The sequence below is a fragment of the Dasypus novemcinctus genome, chromosome 5 (assembly GCF_030445035.2).
Source record: "Dasypus novemcinctus isolate mDasNov1 chromosome 5, mDasNov1.1.hap2, whole genome shotgun sequence".
Taxonomy (NCBI): Eukaryota; Metazoa; Chordata; class Mammalia; order Cingulata; family Dasypodidae; genus Dasypus; species Dasypus novemcinctus.
In genome coordinates, this window is record NC_080677.1 from 108,461,813 (window position 1) to 108,478,438 (window position 16,626).

A 16,626-nucleotide genomic window follows, 5' to 3' on the forward strand; every position below is an offset into this window, starting at 1 on the left:
GAACCAAGGTGGGGCTTTGAAATGAAATAAAAATGAAAATTATTCATTAGCCCAGTAGTCCACAAATACAGACTACTGTTTTTGTAAATGAAGTTTTATTGGAACATGCCAAATTCATCAATTTACAAATTGTGGATGACTGTTTTCCTGCTGCAACAGCAGAGATTATAGGAAGAACTGAGTAGATTAGGCAAATACCACATGGCCTACAATGTCTAAAATATTTACTATTTGGCCATTTACAGGAAAAGTTTGCTCATCTCTGCTGTATTTGGTTATCAGCCCTTGGACAAAGCCCATCTCTACTTTTTGAGAAACAAAAGGAAATAAAATTCTTTTATAAATGCAACAAAAACTTAAAAGGCTCATAAAAGATGTTAATTTCAAAGCCATTCATCAGGGAAGTGGATGTGGCTAGTGCAGTTGAGACCACACCTACCACACGAGAGCTCCCAAGTTTAGTTTCTGGTGCCTCCGGGAGAGGACAAGCAAAACAGTGAGCTGACACAACAGGCTGGCACACCAAGGTGACATGCCAGTGAAATGATGCAACCAAGAGACACAACGAAGAAACAATGAGAGACACAAAAAGAAGGAGCAGAGGTGGCTCAGCAATTAGGCGCTTCCCTCTCACATGGGATGCCTCAGGTTCGGTTCCTGGCGGCTCCTAAAAATACGTTACCTTAAAATATATCTAAATTTACAATACCTAATTTGATGATACAGTATTTAAACCACAAGGCAATTTATGAATTTACATGTGAGTAAAATAAAGGGAATCCCAAATTTCACCTTATATTCAATTCAGAATGTTACAGCTACAGTCTAGTTCAGAAAGCATTCACTGCCACAAAAATCTTAAACAGAAGACATGGACTACGTAACAATAAATCACCACCATCTCCACCACTACGACATTGTAACACCTACCATGTCCAGATACCTTTCTGTGTACCTAATGAATGTTTGTCTTATTCAAGCCCTACAATAACCCAGGAGGAAAGTCAACCATCTCCCTTTTAAAGTTGTGGAAACCGAGCCTTGGAGAGATTAAGAGCCTTGCCTCAGGTTACCTAGTCGGGAATGGATGTGAGAACCAGTAACTGGTGCAGCCACAATCAGAACCCAAGCTTGAACTCAGGGCCTCTTTACTTAACCACAGCCCCATACTTTATAGTTTGTTCCTTTACCAAGGGAGATAATATCTGCAAAGGGATGAACAGAATCTGAAAAAAACTAGGAACACATTTTTGCTGCTCTTCCTCTCTCAAACTCTGCAGGTCTTAGAACCCATCTTGGGTTAAGAAGGTGAAGCATACTGACTCTGCCAACAGGACCTGGCTAGACAACGCAGGAACCACGACCAGGTCGAGTACTGTTGCCTGCAAAAATGTCTTCTGAATTCCAAACCACTACCTCAAAAATGAATTTTAAATCAATCACCTTGATAAACTGAGGATAGTCAACTCAAAAAACAAAAAGATGGTTATAAATCAGATATTCTCTGATTTATAATGTTCTCTAAAAGGTAATATGATACACTCAATGGAAAGAACAGATTTTCACTTCAAAATGAACTAAATTTGAATTTTGGTTTCAATATTATTGATAATTACTGATCTTCTCTGAGTCTGCTCCCTCAGGGAAGTAAGACCACCCTCCTTGCCACACCATCCAGTTAATTATCGGTACTATAATGCTGAGAGATTTAGTGGTTCAGAGTCAAAGCTCTGGAGTCGACAGCCTGGTTTATTTTCCAGCTCTGCAATTTATTTGGCACGAGATGGGGGATCAGGTTTCTTATCTGTAGAAGACAGAAAATGACAATAGCCCCTATTTCTCAGGGTTATTTTGAGGATTAAATAAGATCTATAACGTGCTAAAGTTAAATGCCTGGCACAGGATCCACTCAAATGTTAGCTATTATTACAATTATTATTTGGCATATAGTAAGCATTTAATGAAGAGCTTTTTATCAGATTAAATTATGGATCAAACTGATCAACTCAACTTCCAACTGTCCTACAGGATCTTACAGGAAGCAACAGTCCCCCTTGAGCCTATGAAACTAACTTTTATAGCTTTAAAGGAGTGGTGGAAATGTATTGCTTTTAGAAACACATTCCCTGGAGAGAAACACTAGTGATTTGGCTTCATTTTGTTAAACAGCAGGAAGTTTTCTTCCATCTCCTGCCTCAAACTTTAAAATAAATACTAACTACTACTACTTGTGCTTTCATGTAGGCAACACCCTTAACCTCTAAACACAATAGGACTATTTTCCCACAGACGGTTTTCAGAGCACCAATCACTGAAACAGAAAGGCATATGTTCAGAAACAGAACTTTAAGTCTTTGTAAAGTAGCCTGCCTGTACCTGTGTCCAACCCAAAAAAGAAGAAACAAAACAGGCTTGGCCAAGTGGCCCAAGACCCTAAACCTGCCTGCCTTTTAAAAGGAACTGCCTCTCCCACATGGAGTTACCTTTTGAACCTCGTCCTCACCCCAAAGTCATAAAAATGTTAAAGAGTCCCAAAGATTTTCCCCCCAAAATCATTAGAGTACAGAAACAGATCAAAGGCTATCTATTTATCTATTTATCGATCTAAAATTCTTGACCTTTATCATCCTCCTAAGTTATCTAGCTAAAATGTGCTTTTCATACTAAGTTTACTAAGTTTACTTATTATTAAGTAAAATGAAATCCATAAAGCCTTCTAACTCTCAGAGGGTTTTCTTAGAAACATTCTAAGTTTCCAAATGGTTCATATTACTACACCTGTTAAATTTTCTTCAAATTACTTCAGCTTTTAAAATACGTACGTAATTACATTTATTCCAGGCCTCTAACACCCTAAACACAAAAATTTTAATGGGCAATATAAATGGCTTACCACAGAAGCCCTCTGCCATTAAACACATCCAAAACAAGGGTTACCTAAAAAAACAGGAAAATGGTCTTCAGGTACAGCAATAGCTTTATTCATCACAGAAATCTACATGATCAGCTTATACAGACCTTAATGGATCTGCTTTAAATTTTTCAGTCTTTGCTATAGAATATGCACACCAAGTGGCTAACGTTCTTGTGTTTTCTTCCCCACTTTTAACCATTTACCTATGCGTAAGTTCTAACAGATAAAAAATATATTCTCATCAAAAATCAAATCTAGTACTATGTGACAGTCTAATTCAGATTTACAAGTCTTATTTTTGTTTTGAAAGCTGAGGGGAAGGAAGGAAGTTTTTCTATTTTAGATTTCATTCCTGGGGAAATGGGTATACAAAGCAAGATTTCAAGGTTATACAGGAGACTAAGAGAATATCCTGTCCACTTGCCTCAATACATTCCTAGTATGCTCACAGCTAATGGCCAAACCACCTGCACAGGTCTGTTTTGCTCAGTCTCACATGTTGCCTACACATTCAAGTTTCTGCTTCATTGTATTTCAGAACAGTCACTTTGTATCCAAATGATCCAGGTAGGACTTCTGCTGTCAAGATATTAATATGTATTACACCTGCCAAAGAGAGGAAGTCAATAAAACATTCCTAGACCTTCATATCCCAGACAGCTGTGTGTGAGGCTGGGTGGGCAACAAGAGACAAGACTGAGAGGGGGTTTTCTGAGATGGAAGGGCATAGGCAGGCAAACTGAGTAACACAAATTCTATTTAGTTCTTTTAATCCCAAGCATGGTTCTCCCAGTAAGAGATCTACCTTGATTAAGTCCCAAACTAATAAAAAGCCTTTATTTTAAAGATATCATGGAGGCGGCGGACTTGGCCCAGTGGTTAGGGCATCCACCTACCACAGGGGATGTCTGCGGTTCAAACCCCCGGCCTCCTTGACCCGTGTACAGCTGGCCCATGCACAGTGTTGACGCGCGCAAGGAGTGCCCTGCCACGCAGGGGTGTCCCCCGCGTAGGGGAGCCCCACGCGCAAGGAGTTCACCCCATAAGGAGAGCCACCCAGTGCCAAATAAAGTGCAGCCTGCCCAGGAATGGTGCCGCCCACACGGAGAGCTGACACAACAAGATGACGCAGCAAAAAGAAACAGAGAATCCCGTGCCGCTGACAACAGAAGCGGACAAAGAAGATGCAGCAAATAGACACACAGAACAGACAACAGGGATGGGGGGGTGGGGGAGGGGAGAGAAATAAATAAATCTTTTAAAAAAGATATCATGGAAGCAGCTATATATTTTTAAAATATCAAGTAGCTAAGGAAGGGAAAAACAACTTTTTACAGTTTAAGGTTTATCGACATGCACGGGGTTTCCCTACATTAAAAATAACATCTATGCAATTATAATTCAGTTGACCCAACAACTCAATTACCTTAACTTTGAACACACTCAAAACTAACATGTGTGAGACTTATTACCAAGAGTTAAGACCAGGAAGTGGATGTGGCTCAAGTGATAAAGGTCTCCACCTACCATATAGGAGGACCCAGGTTCGATCCCTGGGGCCTCCTGGTGAAAAAAGAGAAAGTGTGCCTGCGCTGACAGCCAGTGCCCAGACAGCGACCAAAGTGCCTGTGCATGTGAGTCACACAGCAAGAAATGAAGAAGAGTCAAGGTGAAGCGCAGCAGAAACCAGGAACTGAGATGGCGCAAGTGACAGGGAACCTCTCTCCACATTAGAGGTCCCCAGGATCGAATCCTGGTGAATCCTAGAGGAGAAAAATGAGAAGAGAAGACAAAAAGAAATAGATACAAAATATCACACAGTGAATGGACACAGACAGCAAGAACAGAAGGGCGGGGGGAGGGGAGGGAAGAGTTAATACCAAGCACACACATGCCAACAAGTGCTTACTGTTCAGGTTTAAATGTTTAACATGAGTTAATTCTTTTAAGGCACTGAGTATTTCAAAATATTATCTCTCTCTCCAACTTGGTCTCTAAAGCTGCTGGCAAACCTTAACTTTCATGCCATAAAGCAAGATAAAATCTCCTTTTAAAAAGGACTGGCAGCTCAAGAATTCCAAAAACAGCAAGGATCCCAAAGAGACCTTATAGCATCCCCTCTCTCTCTCGCTCTGTCTGTCTCTCTCACATACAATTTACAAGAGGCGCTAAATGTTCTAAAGGAAGTTCTTTCAACCAGATTCATACTTGCTATGATGTTCAAGAGACAAAGACTAAAAATATCCTCACAAAAGATAATGTCCCAAAATATAAATTCTTAAAACTACCAACAATGTACAAATTCCACCTATTTCTATTTGACAAAAGAAAAAATACCCATGAAGATGACCTGTTGTCCCACCTAAAACCAAGCAGCAGGATGAGAGCAAATTTGTTGCAAGCTAGGCTACAATTAATTCTATTTTAAGAAACAAATGACCAATTCCAATTCAGAGGAAAAATATAATTTTCTATTATCTACCTATTTCTACAGGCAAAAATAAATACAAAAGCCAAACAAACGAATATATTAGAGACAGAAACAAATTAAAGCAAAAACTTGGTTGACCATTCCTAGTTTTAAAACTAAAGAAAAAAAAAAACTATTAGTACCCTGCTTAAAACCACCTTAAGTAAATAAATAAATAATTAAAAATAAATAAAAAGCTTTAAAAAAAAAAAAAAAACCACCTTAAGTGGTGGGAAGTGGATGTGGCTCAACTGACAGACCGTCTGCCTACCATATGGAGGATCTGGAGTTCAATCCCCAGGGCCTCCTGACCTGTGTGGAGCTGGCCCGTGCACAGTGCTGCCGCGTGCAAGGAGTGCCGTGCCACGCAGGGGTGCCCCTGCATAGGGGCGCCCCACATACAAGGAGTGCGCTCCATGCACAAGGAAAGCCACCCCGCGTGAAGCTCAGCCTGCCCAGGAGTGGTGCTGTGCATATGGAGAGCTGACGCAGCAAGATGACGCAACAAAAAGAGACACAGTTTCCCGGTGCCACCTGATAATGCAAGTGGACGCAAGGCAGACAACGGGGGGAAGGGGAGAGAAATTTTTTAAAAAACCAAATCTTTTAAAAAAAAAAACAAAAAACAACCTTAGGCGGTGACCCAATATAGACAGTATAAAACTCCCTTGGTAGCACTTTTACTGTTTTGTAAAGGGTCCAACAGAGAAGGCACTCAAAAATGACTGCTTAGAAAATAAATTGAGGAGACCAAACAAAACAAACAAAAAACCCCAACTATCACTGGGGAGCAGATGTGGCTCAGTGGTTGAATGCCAGCTTGCTGTGTACGAGGTCCTGGGTTCAATACCCCATACTACCCTTAAAAAAAAACAACTCTGGGCTACCTTTCCACACTAATCAAATTGGTAAATATTAAAATGTTGGTGAGCATATGAATAAGCAGAAACGTAAAAGTAATACTGAACCAAAAAGTATTAATGCTTGTGACACAATTTATTTAAACATGCAAAGCAATACCATATACTATTAATGGATGCATACAAATATAAGAAATTATTATTAGAAAGATGATAATTCAAGAGAGTGCTTACCTCTATTTCACTGAAAGGGAGGGGAGTGGAATTAGGCAGGGTTTCATGGGGGGCTTCAATGTAACTTCAGGTCTTATTTCTTTTTTAAAAAATTAGAATTTCTGAAGCAAATAAAGCAAAATGTTAAGATCTTGGGAAGCAGATGTGCCTCAAGTGATTGGGCTCCCATCTACCTATAAGAGGTCCAGGGTTCAATCCCTGGGGCCTCCTGGTGAAGGCAACCTGGCCTACATGGCGAGCTGGCCTGAGCAGAGAGATGGGCTCATTTGGAGTACTAGCCCACATGGAGCGCTGGTTCACACGGCATGCTGGCCCACGCAGAGAGCTGGCACAGCAATATGACACAACAGAAACAGACACAGAGAAGAGACCACAAGAGAACACAGGAGACCAGGAAGCTGAGGTGGCACAAGAGATTTGAGTATCTCTCTCCCACTCCAGAAGGTACCAGGACCGGTTCCCAGTGCTGCCAAAAGATAAGACAAAGCAGACATAGAAGAATGCACAGCAAATGAACACAAAACAGACAGCGAGCGCAAAAACAACAGGGGGCAGGGCGAGAAATAAATCTTTAAAAAAAAGCTAAAATTGGACAAAATTGGACAATGGATATTCTATTTTATCTTATCCTTCATACTTCTGGTGTTCAAAATATTTCATTATTTAAAAATTTTTTAAATGAGCAAATGACTAAAATACATGCTTTTCTGGGTTTTGTTTTGTTTTGTTTTTTGAGGTACCAGGGCTGGGGATTGAACCCAGGACCTCATATGTGGGAAGTCAGTGCTCATCCACCGAGCCACAATAGCTCCCCTGAGTAGGCTGTTTGCTTGTTGTCTGTTTTTAGGAAGCACTAGGAACGGAACCCAGGACCTCCCATGGGAAGCAGGTGCTCAACTGCTTGAGCCACATTCACTACCAAAATATCTGCTTTTTAAAATCTATCTTGGGGAAATGGATGTGGCTCAACCAACCGGGTTCCTATCTACCAGGGTTTGAAGCCAAGGCCTCCCGATGAGGGCAAGCTGGGCCCACGCAGCAAGATGGCCCACATGGAGTAACAGGCCATGCAGGAATGCGGCCCCACGCAGGAGGGCTGCCCTGCGTGGGAAAGCCGTCCTGCGTGGGAAAGCCACCCTGCACAGGAGTGCCGGCCAACGCAGAGAGCTGGTGCAGCAAGATGACGCAGCAAGAGACACAGAGGAGAAAATAAGAAGTAGCAGCAAAACAGGGATCTGACGCACAAGAGAGTAATCACCTCTCTCCTACTCAGGAAGGTCCCAGGATCGGTTCCTGGAGCTACCTAATGAGAATACAAGCAGACACAGAACAACACAAGGCAAATGGACACAGAGAGTAGACAATGGGGGGAATGGGGGAGGGGGGGAAATAAATCTTTTAAAACAAAAAACAAAATAAAATAAAATCTTGGTGTCTATAATACCAAATCATGATACAGTCCACATGATAGTTAAAAAAAAAAAAAAGCTAATATTTGAGTGATTATGTGCCAGAGACTGTGCTAACCAACCACTACATACATCATCTCAGTTGGTGCAAAGACCCTTCCCTCTGAGGAGGCAGGTACTATTATTATTGTATTAGATCTCATTACTGTGTGTAGTTTTTAGTCCTAAGAGTCCAATTGTACTCACCATTTTATATTTGCTAAGGGCAGAAAAAATGTACTACGAAAACTTCAGATTTTTCATAGCTTGCTGGGAAGAAAAATTTCGAGCCAAATTTGTTGGGCAAGAGACTTAAACTGCCATCATTATGCAAATCAATACAGATAAACTTATCAACTAACTTCCAGAATAAAACAAAGTTTTACTCCGCTCTAGTAGTTCATTTTACTTACAGAATTGTGGCAGTTAAGAGAAAAACAACAACAATATGGCCAAGTTAAAGGCCTACTATTATATTTTAATCAGTAAATATTACTGCCAACCCAAAAACGGTTCTGCAACATTTTAATCATAATTTAACATAGCCCTCTCTTGCTCCTGGGAAAGCTTACACACCTCCTACGTGACTAGAAGTTATGTAGTAGTTTAGGAAATCTTAACAAGTGTCCTCAATCACTACATATCCAACTAATAAGCCAAATTTAGGTAAAAGAATCTATAATTTAATAATTTGCTCTTATCTAATAATGAGTTAAAATATCCCTATTAAAATTACACACATCCAAAGTGACTGATATTAACACATGGAATCAGGGAACAAAGATGAAGAAATGTACTGGGTTGAAATTACATAGTTATTTGAAAGAATTCTAACAACAGTCATATCCCATCTACTATACCATCCTGCCTCTAAATGTACTCTACATGAAAACCAAAACAAATAAGATAAAAGGGAAACACAAATATCCCTCTCCTGGAACATAAAGTGAACAGATACACTCACCACACAGGATAGAATCAGAAGCCAGTCTTAACTTGGCTGCTCCCCATTACTAGAGAGGGGCCAAAACATCTTGCCTTAATCCCACCATCTGGCACAACTGATAGATTCAGAGAGTTGACCAAAGTTTGACTTGAACATGGTAAAGCATTTGAATTAAGTAGGTGATGAGTTAATACTGGATAGCACTTTAATAATTATACTTTCATAATACTTCAACTAATTCCAGAAATCCATTTCTAGAAATGAAAAAGTAATGACTGCTCATTACCAGCATAGTTTTTTCCCCACTCAAACTTAACATTAACACAAGTTTCTAAATATGAACCAACATTTTACTGCCATATTTCTTTGTTATTTTTTCTTAAGATTTATTTATTTCTCTCCCCTCCCCCTGGCCCAGTTGTCTCTTCTCTGTGTCTATTTGCTGCGTGTTCTTCTTTTTGTCCGCTTCTGTTGTTGTTAGCAGCACGGGAATCTGTGTTTCTTTTTGTTGTGTCATCTTGTTGTGTCAGCTCTCCGTGTGTGTGGCGCCATTCCTGGGCAGGCTGCACTTTCTTTCGTGCTGGGCAGCTCTCCTTACGGGGTGCACTCCTTGCGTGTGGGGTTCCCCTACGTGGGGGACACCTCTGCGTGGCACGGCACTCCTTGCGCTCATCAGCACTGCGCATGGGCCAGCTCCACACGGGTCAAGGAGGCCCGGGGTTTGAACTGCGGACCTCCCATGTGGTAGACGGACGCCCTAACCACTGGGCCAAGTCCACTTCCCTTACTGCCATATTTCAAAGTACGAAATGAAGATGTCAAGGGCTTTGTATTTCAAACTCCTAAAAACTCCTGGTAAAAAATTCATACCAAGAAAGTAAACTGTAGAAATAAAGTTCAGAAAAAAGATTTAAATTTTATGTTATAAAGTATTTTCAATTCTCTAGTCCCTAAGAGTCCATGCCAGGTGTACATATTACTGCGAAGGTCTTCTGTATTATACACACACACACACACACACACATATACCCAAGTTACATGCAAAATGTCTACAGACAGAACCATAATATTCAAATTGGAAAAGACTTAGAGATCATTTAAACCAGGGGTTCTTAACCCTTTATTTCAGGGGGTCCATGAGTCTGAACTGAAAAAAAAATCAACTTATTTTCTCTGACCTCTAACTGAAATCTAGCATTTCCTTCACTTATGAATGAATACAATAAATTACAGTAGTATTCATCTCATATCACATTACAGTTGTTGCATATCTCAAAAAATCACACTCACGCATACATTGAAATGCAGTAGTTGTTAGAACCAACACTAGTTGAGTGTCATAAAACTATCTGCTGCTACATTCTAAAAAGGGGTCTATGGTTTTCACCTGACTGGCAATGGGGTCTGTGGAACAAAAAAGGTTAAGAACTCCTGATCTGGGAAGTGGATTTGGCCCAATGGATAGGGCGTCCACCTACCACATGGGAGGTCTGCGGTTCAAACCCCGGCCCTCCTTGACCCGTGTGGAGCTGGCCCATGAGCAGCGCTGATGCACATAAGGAGTGCCCTGCCACACAGGTGTGTCCCCCGTGTAGGGGAGCCCCATGCACAAGGAGCGCACCCCATAAGGAGAGCTGCCCAGCGCGAAACAAAGTGCAGCCTGCCCAAGAATGGCACCGCACACATCGAGAGCTGACACAACAAGATGACACAACAAAAAGAAACAGATTCCCAGTGCCGTTGATAAGGATAGAAGCAGTCACAGAAGAACACACAGCGAATGGACAGAGAGAGGAGACAACTGGGAGGGGGGTTAGAAATAAATAAAAAATATATCTTTAAAAAAAGAACCCCTGATCTAAACTAACTCCTTATTTGATAGATAAGGAAACAGATACTTAAGAAGGAAGCAAAACCCTCCAGGGCTCATAGCCACTGAGCAGCAGAGGCAAGGGCAAGAACCCTGGATGATTTTCCAAGCAGTCTTCTTTTATTAACAATGCCTCTCCTCTACCAACCTCCAACAGTGACTAAACTCCCAAATTAGATCCTCTGAGTTAAAGTTTAAAAATACTAACTAAATTGTAAATGAAAGGAGGCAAGTTAACTATTTTCTTCTCCTTTAATGCCTGAGGGTATATAATTTTATCCTGCAAGTCCAGTCCCTCAGCAAAGCAGAATCTGGAAGACATGGAATAAAGGTAAAAGATAAATTTTAAAAACAAAAATCCAAGGCATGGAACAATTTCATAGATGATAATGCTCCCAAACACATAAATTAAAGAAAAAAATTAAAACTTAACATTCACTGTAGCAGACATTGCTACCTACCTAACCAATATCTATTTTCTTCTTTCTTACTAATAAAATGCTGATTTTCTTCAGGGCAACCAAAAAGCCTTGTTCTGGTAGTGGATGTGGCTCAAGGGTTGAGCACCTCCTTCCCACATGGGAGGTCCCAGGTTTGGTCCCTGATACCTCCTAAAAACAAAGAAACAAAACAAGCAAAGAAATGATAAAACCAACTCAGAGGAGCCTATGGGGTTCAGTGGTTGAGCACCAGCTTCCCACATACAAGGTTCAGGGTTCAATCCCCGGGCCCTGGTATCTTAAAAAAAAGAAGAAAAAAAAAATTCTTATTCCCAGACTGTAATGTAATGGTCAGTCAACATTTCTGGCCAAAGACATAAATGCAATTTGTAGGGAGGGACACCCAGAACAGCTCTTTAAAGGCTGGGGTGGGAGGAGACGGCATTCTTATCCTCCTCACACATGACACAATACAATGGCAAGAATGACCCATATGGTCTATAGCCATATACTAAAGATGACTAGGTATAAAGACAGAAAGAATCTGGATACCTGATGACATAAAACCTGCCTACTTGCCAACTTTACATTACAGCTATATTATTTCAGATCTATTGCTAGCAGCCAATTACAATTTCTAATTGACCTACTTAAGCAATTACATGCTAAATTATTTCATATAATCCCACACACATTCCTATGATGTAGTATTTTCTTCACTGTTTAAATGAAGAAACAAAGGCAGAGTCAGATGCAAACCCAAATTTATGACCAAAGCCAAGTCTCCCACTGTACCTTACTTCCTCAAACGTAGCATAGATCTGAAAAAATACATGCATTTCAAAATACTACCTCAACCATTCTCATGTACTGTACTATTCATTCCTGTCTATAAACACCACCAAAACAACCCATGATCAAATTTCAACAACCTCTGTGAGTAAATTCTTTACCAAAGAATCCTCCTTTGAGAAAGGACTCAAAATTGATTTGGATACATGAAAAAATTGCAATATAGAATATAAGCTTTATATCAATGTTAAATTCCTTAACTTGCTATCTGCATCATGGAAGTATTGTGTGTTCAAGGAACATGGTATATGCAACCTGCTCACGAATGCTCAAAAAATAGATACATAGATACATAGGTTGATGGATAAAATGGAAAGATTGGTAGGATGATACAGGAAATGTAGCAAATTAAAATAGATGAATCTGGGTATCTGGTAGGCATTGGGTATGTTGGAGTTCTCTGTATGGGGTTTGTATTATTTTGGCAACTGTTCTCTGTTTGACATTATTTAAAAATAAAAAGTTTAAAGAAAAAAAAAAAAGAATCCTCCTTTGACTTACCAATGATGATGAGAGATTAAACCTCCAGCAAGTATCAGGTCTGGCCCTCCTGGTTTCAGAGTATATTACATCATAAAAAGCAAAAAGCTCAGCGTTTTCGTATTACAGCAACACATATAATCTTGGTCACAAGCTGCACTCTAGGACATCTATATTTACACTGATTAATTCACAACCTTTGCTCCTTTAATCAAAGTAGGTTACCTACCATCTCCCATTCTGATAAGTGCCAAAGCTTGCCTATTTACCTCCAGGGTCTCTAGGCATTCAGCTTCCTCCACAAAGACTTCTCCCATACACTCAACTCTATATTTTTCCAAGGTCTAACCTTTACCCTTTAAAAAAAATTTTTAAGGGTGCCTGTTTTTTATTTATATAGTATCTTTATATCTCCATGTAATGGTCCTAGTTTTTCTCTTTTATTACAGAAGGACAAGGTTAATAATAGAATCCAATAACTATTATCATCTTTAAATAGACCTATTCAAAACAACAGAACAGGCTCTAACAATGAAGAAGTAAGCATCAGTACCTCCCAGGTCCTCATAAAACCATGAAGACTAAATATTAACAATGCTCAGATTCAGAATACCTGAAGCCAAAGTAAACCTGTGGTTTAATTTCTCAAGCTTCAGTAAAGCATTTACTTCAGTAAACATTTAATTTTTAAAATGTTAATTCTGTCACTCTTCTTCATCCCTTTTCCAAGAGCTATATACAAGGTTCCAAAATCTTCTAAGGCCTGCTTTACAAAAGAAATTAACTCCATACTTACTATTACATTCCCTCAACAATCTAAATAGAAAAACAAAAGGTTTTGTGTGGTAAAAAAAATTTTATATCAGTTTTACATTTTATTTTAAAAACTAGAATTCTAGCATTGGAGTCTAGTCTACTGGCTTGGAATAAAGATAAATGCTGTATGAGGCCATTGTCAACTCCCCAGAATCAACTCTACCTAATAAGAATAACATTTAATGTAGCACATCCTGTAGCCCAAGATCTGAACTGCAATCCAATGTGTTTACTCCTCACCACACAAAAAAAGATACTACCATATTTTGTCAAATCTATGACACACCACTATTTAAATACCACCAAAAAAGAAAAAAGCTGCCAGATAAACTGTGACTTGCCCCCAATTTTAAGACATCTCAATTTCAAAGATGTTAAAGGGGACAAAAATGTGTCTTAGAACCTATAAAATACGATGTAAACCTGACATACTAACATAAAAATACCTGGGAAGGAGATTCGGCTCAAGCAGTTGGGCACCCACCTACCACACCAGAGGTCCTGGGTTTAGTTCCCAATGCCTCCTAAAAACAAACCAGACAGAGAGCTGATGCAACAAAATGATGCAGTGAGAAGATGCAATCACAAGACACAGCGATGAAACACAAGAGACACAAAAAGCAGGGACTGGAAGTGGCTCAAGCGACTAGTGCCTCCCTCCAACATGGGAGCTGAGTTTGGTTCCTAGTATGTCCTAAAAAGAAGATGAACAGAGAACAGACAGCGAGTCCAAACAATGACGGGGGGGGGGGGGGGGGGTTAAATAAAATCTTAAAAAAAAAACACATAAAAACCTGCCATCTTCACATTGGCAAAAGGTGTATTTATCTACATAGTTTACTGTATGATTCAGTTCAATCTGATTCAAGAATTTTATTATTAAAGAACCTACTAACATGTCAGACACTATGCTAAGTCCAAATAAAGCTTGTTCTAGACTTTATAACAACGTGACAACTTCTCTTCCAAATACATTTATTAAAGTAGCAGTTCTCAAACATCTTGGTCTAAGCACCACTTAATGATTTTGAAAACTGAGGACTCAAAAGACCTTTTGTTTATGAAGGTTATATCTTCTGATATTCACCATGTTAAAAATTATTAATTCACGTAAAAGTAATAATGAATCCAATATACATTAGCATGTCATTTTTATGAAAAAAGACTACTTTCAAAAACAGTTTATAAGAATGACATTTTTAAAATTTTGCAAATCTTCAAATTTTCAAATATCTGACAATAGAAGTCTGCTACATTGTCCTGTTTCTGCATTCAATGTATTCAATTATAATACATTATTTTTTGAAGTATATAAAGAAAATCTGGCCTCACACAGAAACATAGTTGGAAAAGAGAGGCGACTTTAAAAGCCTTTTCAGATAATTGTGGACATTCCTTCTGCCACTTAACCAGAATTAAACAAGTGAGAATTTTCTAAAGGTTAAATACAATGTGGAATATGAAATCATACCGATGAACTTTTCACACTGTTACATTTAGGTCTACCTTGTTTAGCTTTTAAAATTTTACTGTAAAATATATACATAAAATTTGCCATTTTAACTTTATAAGCACATTATTAATTAAACATACAATGGCATTAATTATATTCACAACACTGTACAACCATTACCGCTATTTTCAAGTTTTTTTCACCACCCCAAAAAGAAAACTCTCTACCCATTAAGCAGGTAATTCCCCATTCCTCCATCTCCCCAACCAACGTGCATGGTGGCAGATAGAAGTTTTCAAATTCTAATTTTCACTTTAAAACACAAATTCTATCACTGACAGCACATACTGTCAGTTGTCTTCCTTGAAGTGATAGGTTCACTGTTTACTTTTGAGAAAATGTCTACCAAACATCCAAGATGAATTACCACAGTCTGTCATACTTTTAATGACAAATGGCATTCTGGTTCAGCCAGCAACTCAAAATCACACAAACGCTTTTTCTGGAAACCACCACCATAATTTGGTCAGTATGAAATACAGGTGCTTCATATGTGCCTCCCTTTTTATCATGCAAAACATCAAAAAGACATGTATCTGAGGGTCAAAATTTAATAACTTATCTTTACTCCTTATCAAGGACATTCTTTTAAGTATAACTGTGTTTTGTTTTGTTTTATTTTGTTTTTTTTTTTGACAGTAAGTGCATGGTGGTGAAGAATAACTACTTACATGGTTTTGGTGTTGCTGCTCTGAGTCATGCTTAAGACACCAGCAGTTTCACCCACCACCATCAGTACCAAATATAATACAGGAAAGAAAAAAAAAAAGACTACTATAATAAATTAATATTACTATGAAACTAGTTTTGACCTTATAGTCCCCTTAAGTGTCTTGGGGACTTCAGGCCACACTTTGGAACCTCTGTGTTAGAAGTTTTAAATGATTAAAGAACTTGCCAATACACTAAGGGAAAAATTTTATTCTACCTAAACCCAAACACACCTGCATCAATGACAACAAAAGATTTATGTATATATACAATTTAAATAAATACAGAAGCAATATTAAATAGGTAGAGGAAAGAACACCAACTTGGGAGCCAAAAAGACTTGATTTTAATCCTGTCCATAGCCTTATGATCATGGACAAGTCATTTACACAAAGCCTTAGTGTCTTATCTGTAAAATGAGATTTTAAATACCTGGTTATTTGAAAGTATCTTCTACATTATTCTGAGTATCTAACAAGAGGTTCCATATAATTTTTTACAGGTGTTAGCTACTAGAGCAGTTCTTAAATAAAATCTTCTCAGTGTCTCTGACTGAAAAATAAAAATAGAAAACAAAATAAAGGTCCTCAAGGAAGTTCTAGCAGATGAGAAGTTGGTGATATTAAATCTTAAACCAGGAAAAAGCCACAGGAACCACATTAATGAATGTGTAAGGTAGAACGTGAGACATTTGACAAAGTATAAAATAGAGTATTAATAAGCTCCATGGCTTGGATGAGTTTAAGGTATTCTATTTTACAAGTAACAAAAGGTTCAGCTGGTTTTTTCCCCTTTGCACAATCTTAATCTCCTTTGATCTTAAATAAGACCAGCAATCAAAGAATCTTAACACAAAAATCATCTAAAAATGCTCTGTAGTAAGTTAAAGTATTAGCATGTAGGGCAATTTCAAGACACAAATATGCATTACATGTGAAAATCAACAGAGCACATAAAAAGGCAAATAAAAGAACTCAAGTCTCTGTCATCTGAGGAAGTTCTGCCCCTCCCCAGCATGCTTTCCATGTTGTTTCTACTAAGGTGCCAAAGACAAGGACCTCGTAAAACCTCT

General features: G+C 38.8%; 1 protein-coding gene across 4 annotated transcripts in view; it reads right to left on the bottom strand.

Moving 5' to 3' along the window:
* UBE2H (ubiquitin conjugating enzyme E2 H) overlaps positions 1-16,626 on the bottom strand; it is a 114,106-nt gene that overhangs the window by 78,819 nt on the left and 18,661 nt on the right. The window contains exons 1-2 of one of the 4 annotated variants that reach the window (XM_023590158.3): positions 3,422-3,496; positions 2,894-2,937 (exon numbers count right to left, since the gene is read on the bottom strand). The exons of 2 other annotated variants lie outside the window; for them this stretch is intronic. In XM_023590158.3, the coding sequence (XP_023445926.1) occupies positions 2,894-2,937; positions 3,422-3,442 (65 nt within the window). In that variant the 5' untranslated portion in view covers positions 3,443-3,496. Of the gene's footprint in view, positions 1-2,893; positions 2,938-3,421; positions 3,497-16,626 lie in introns of those variants that run through there. One more of the 4 variants, XM_004463240.4, reaches the window with a different exon arrangement.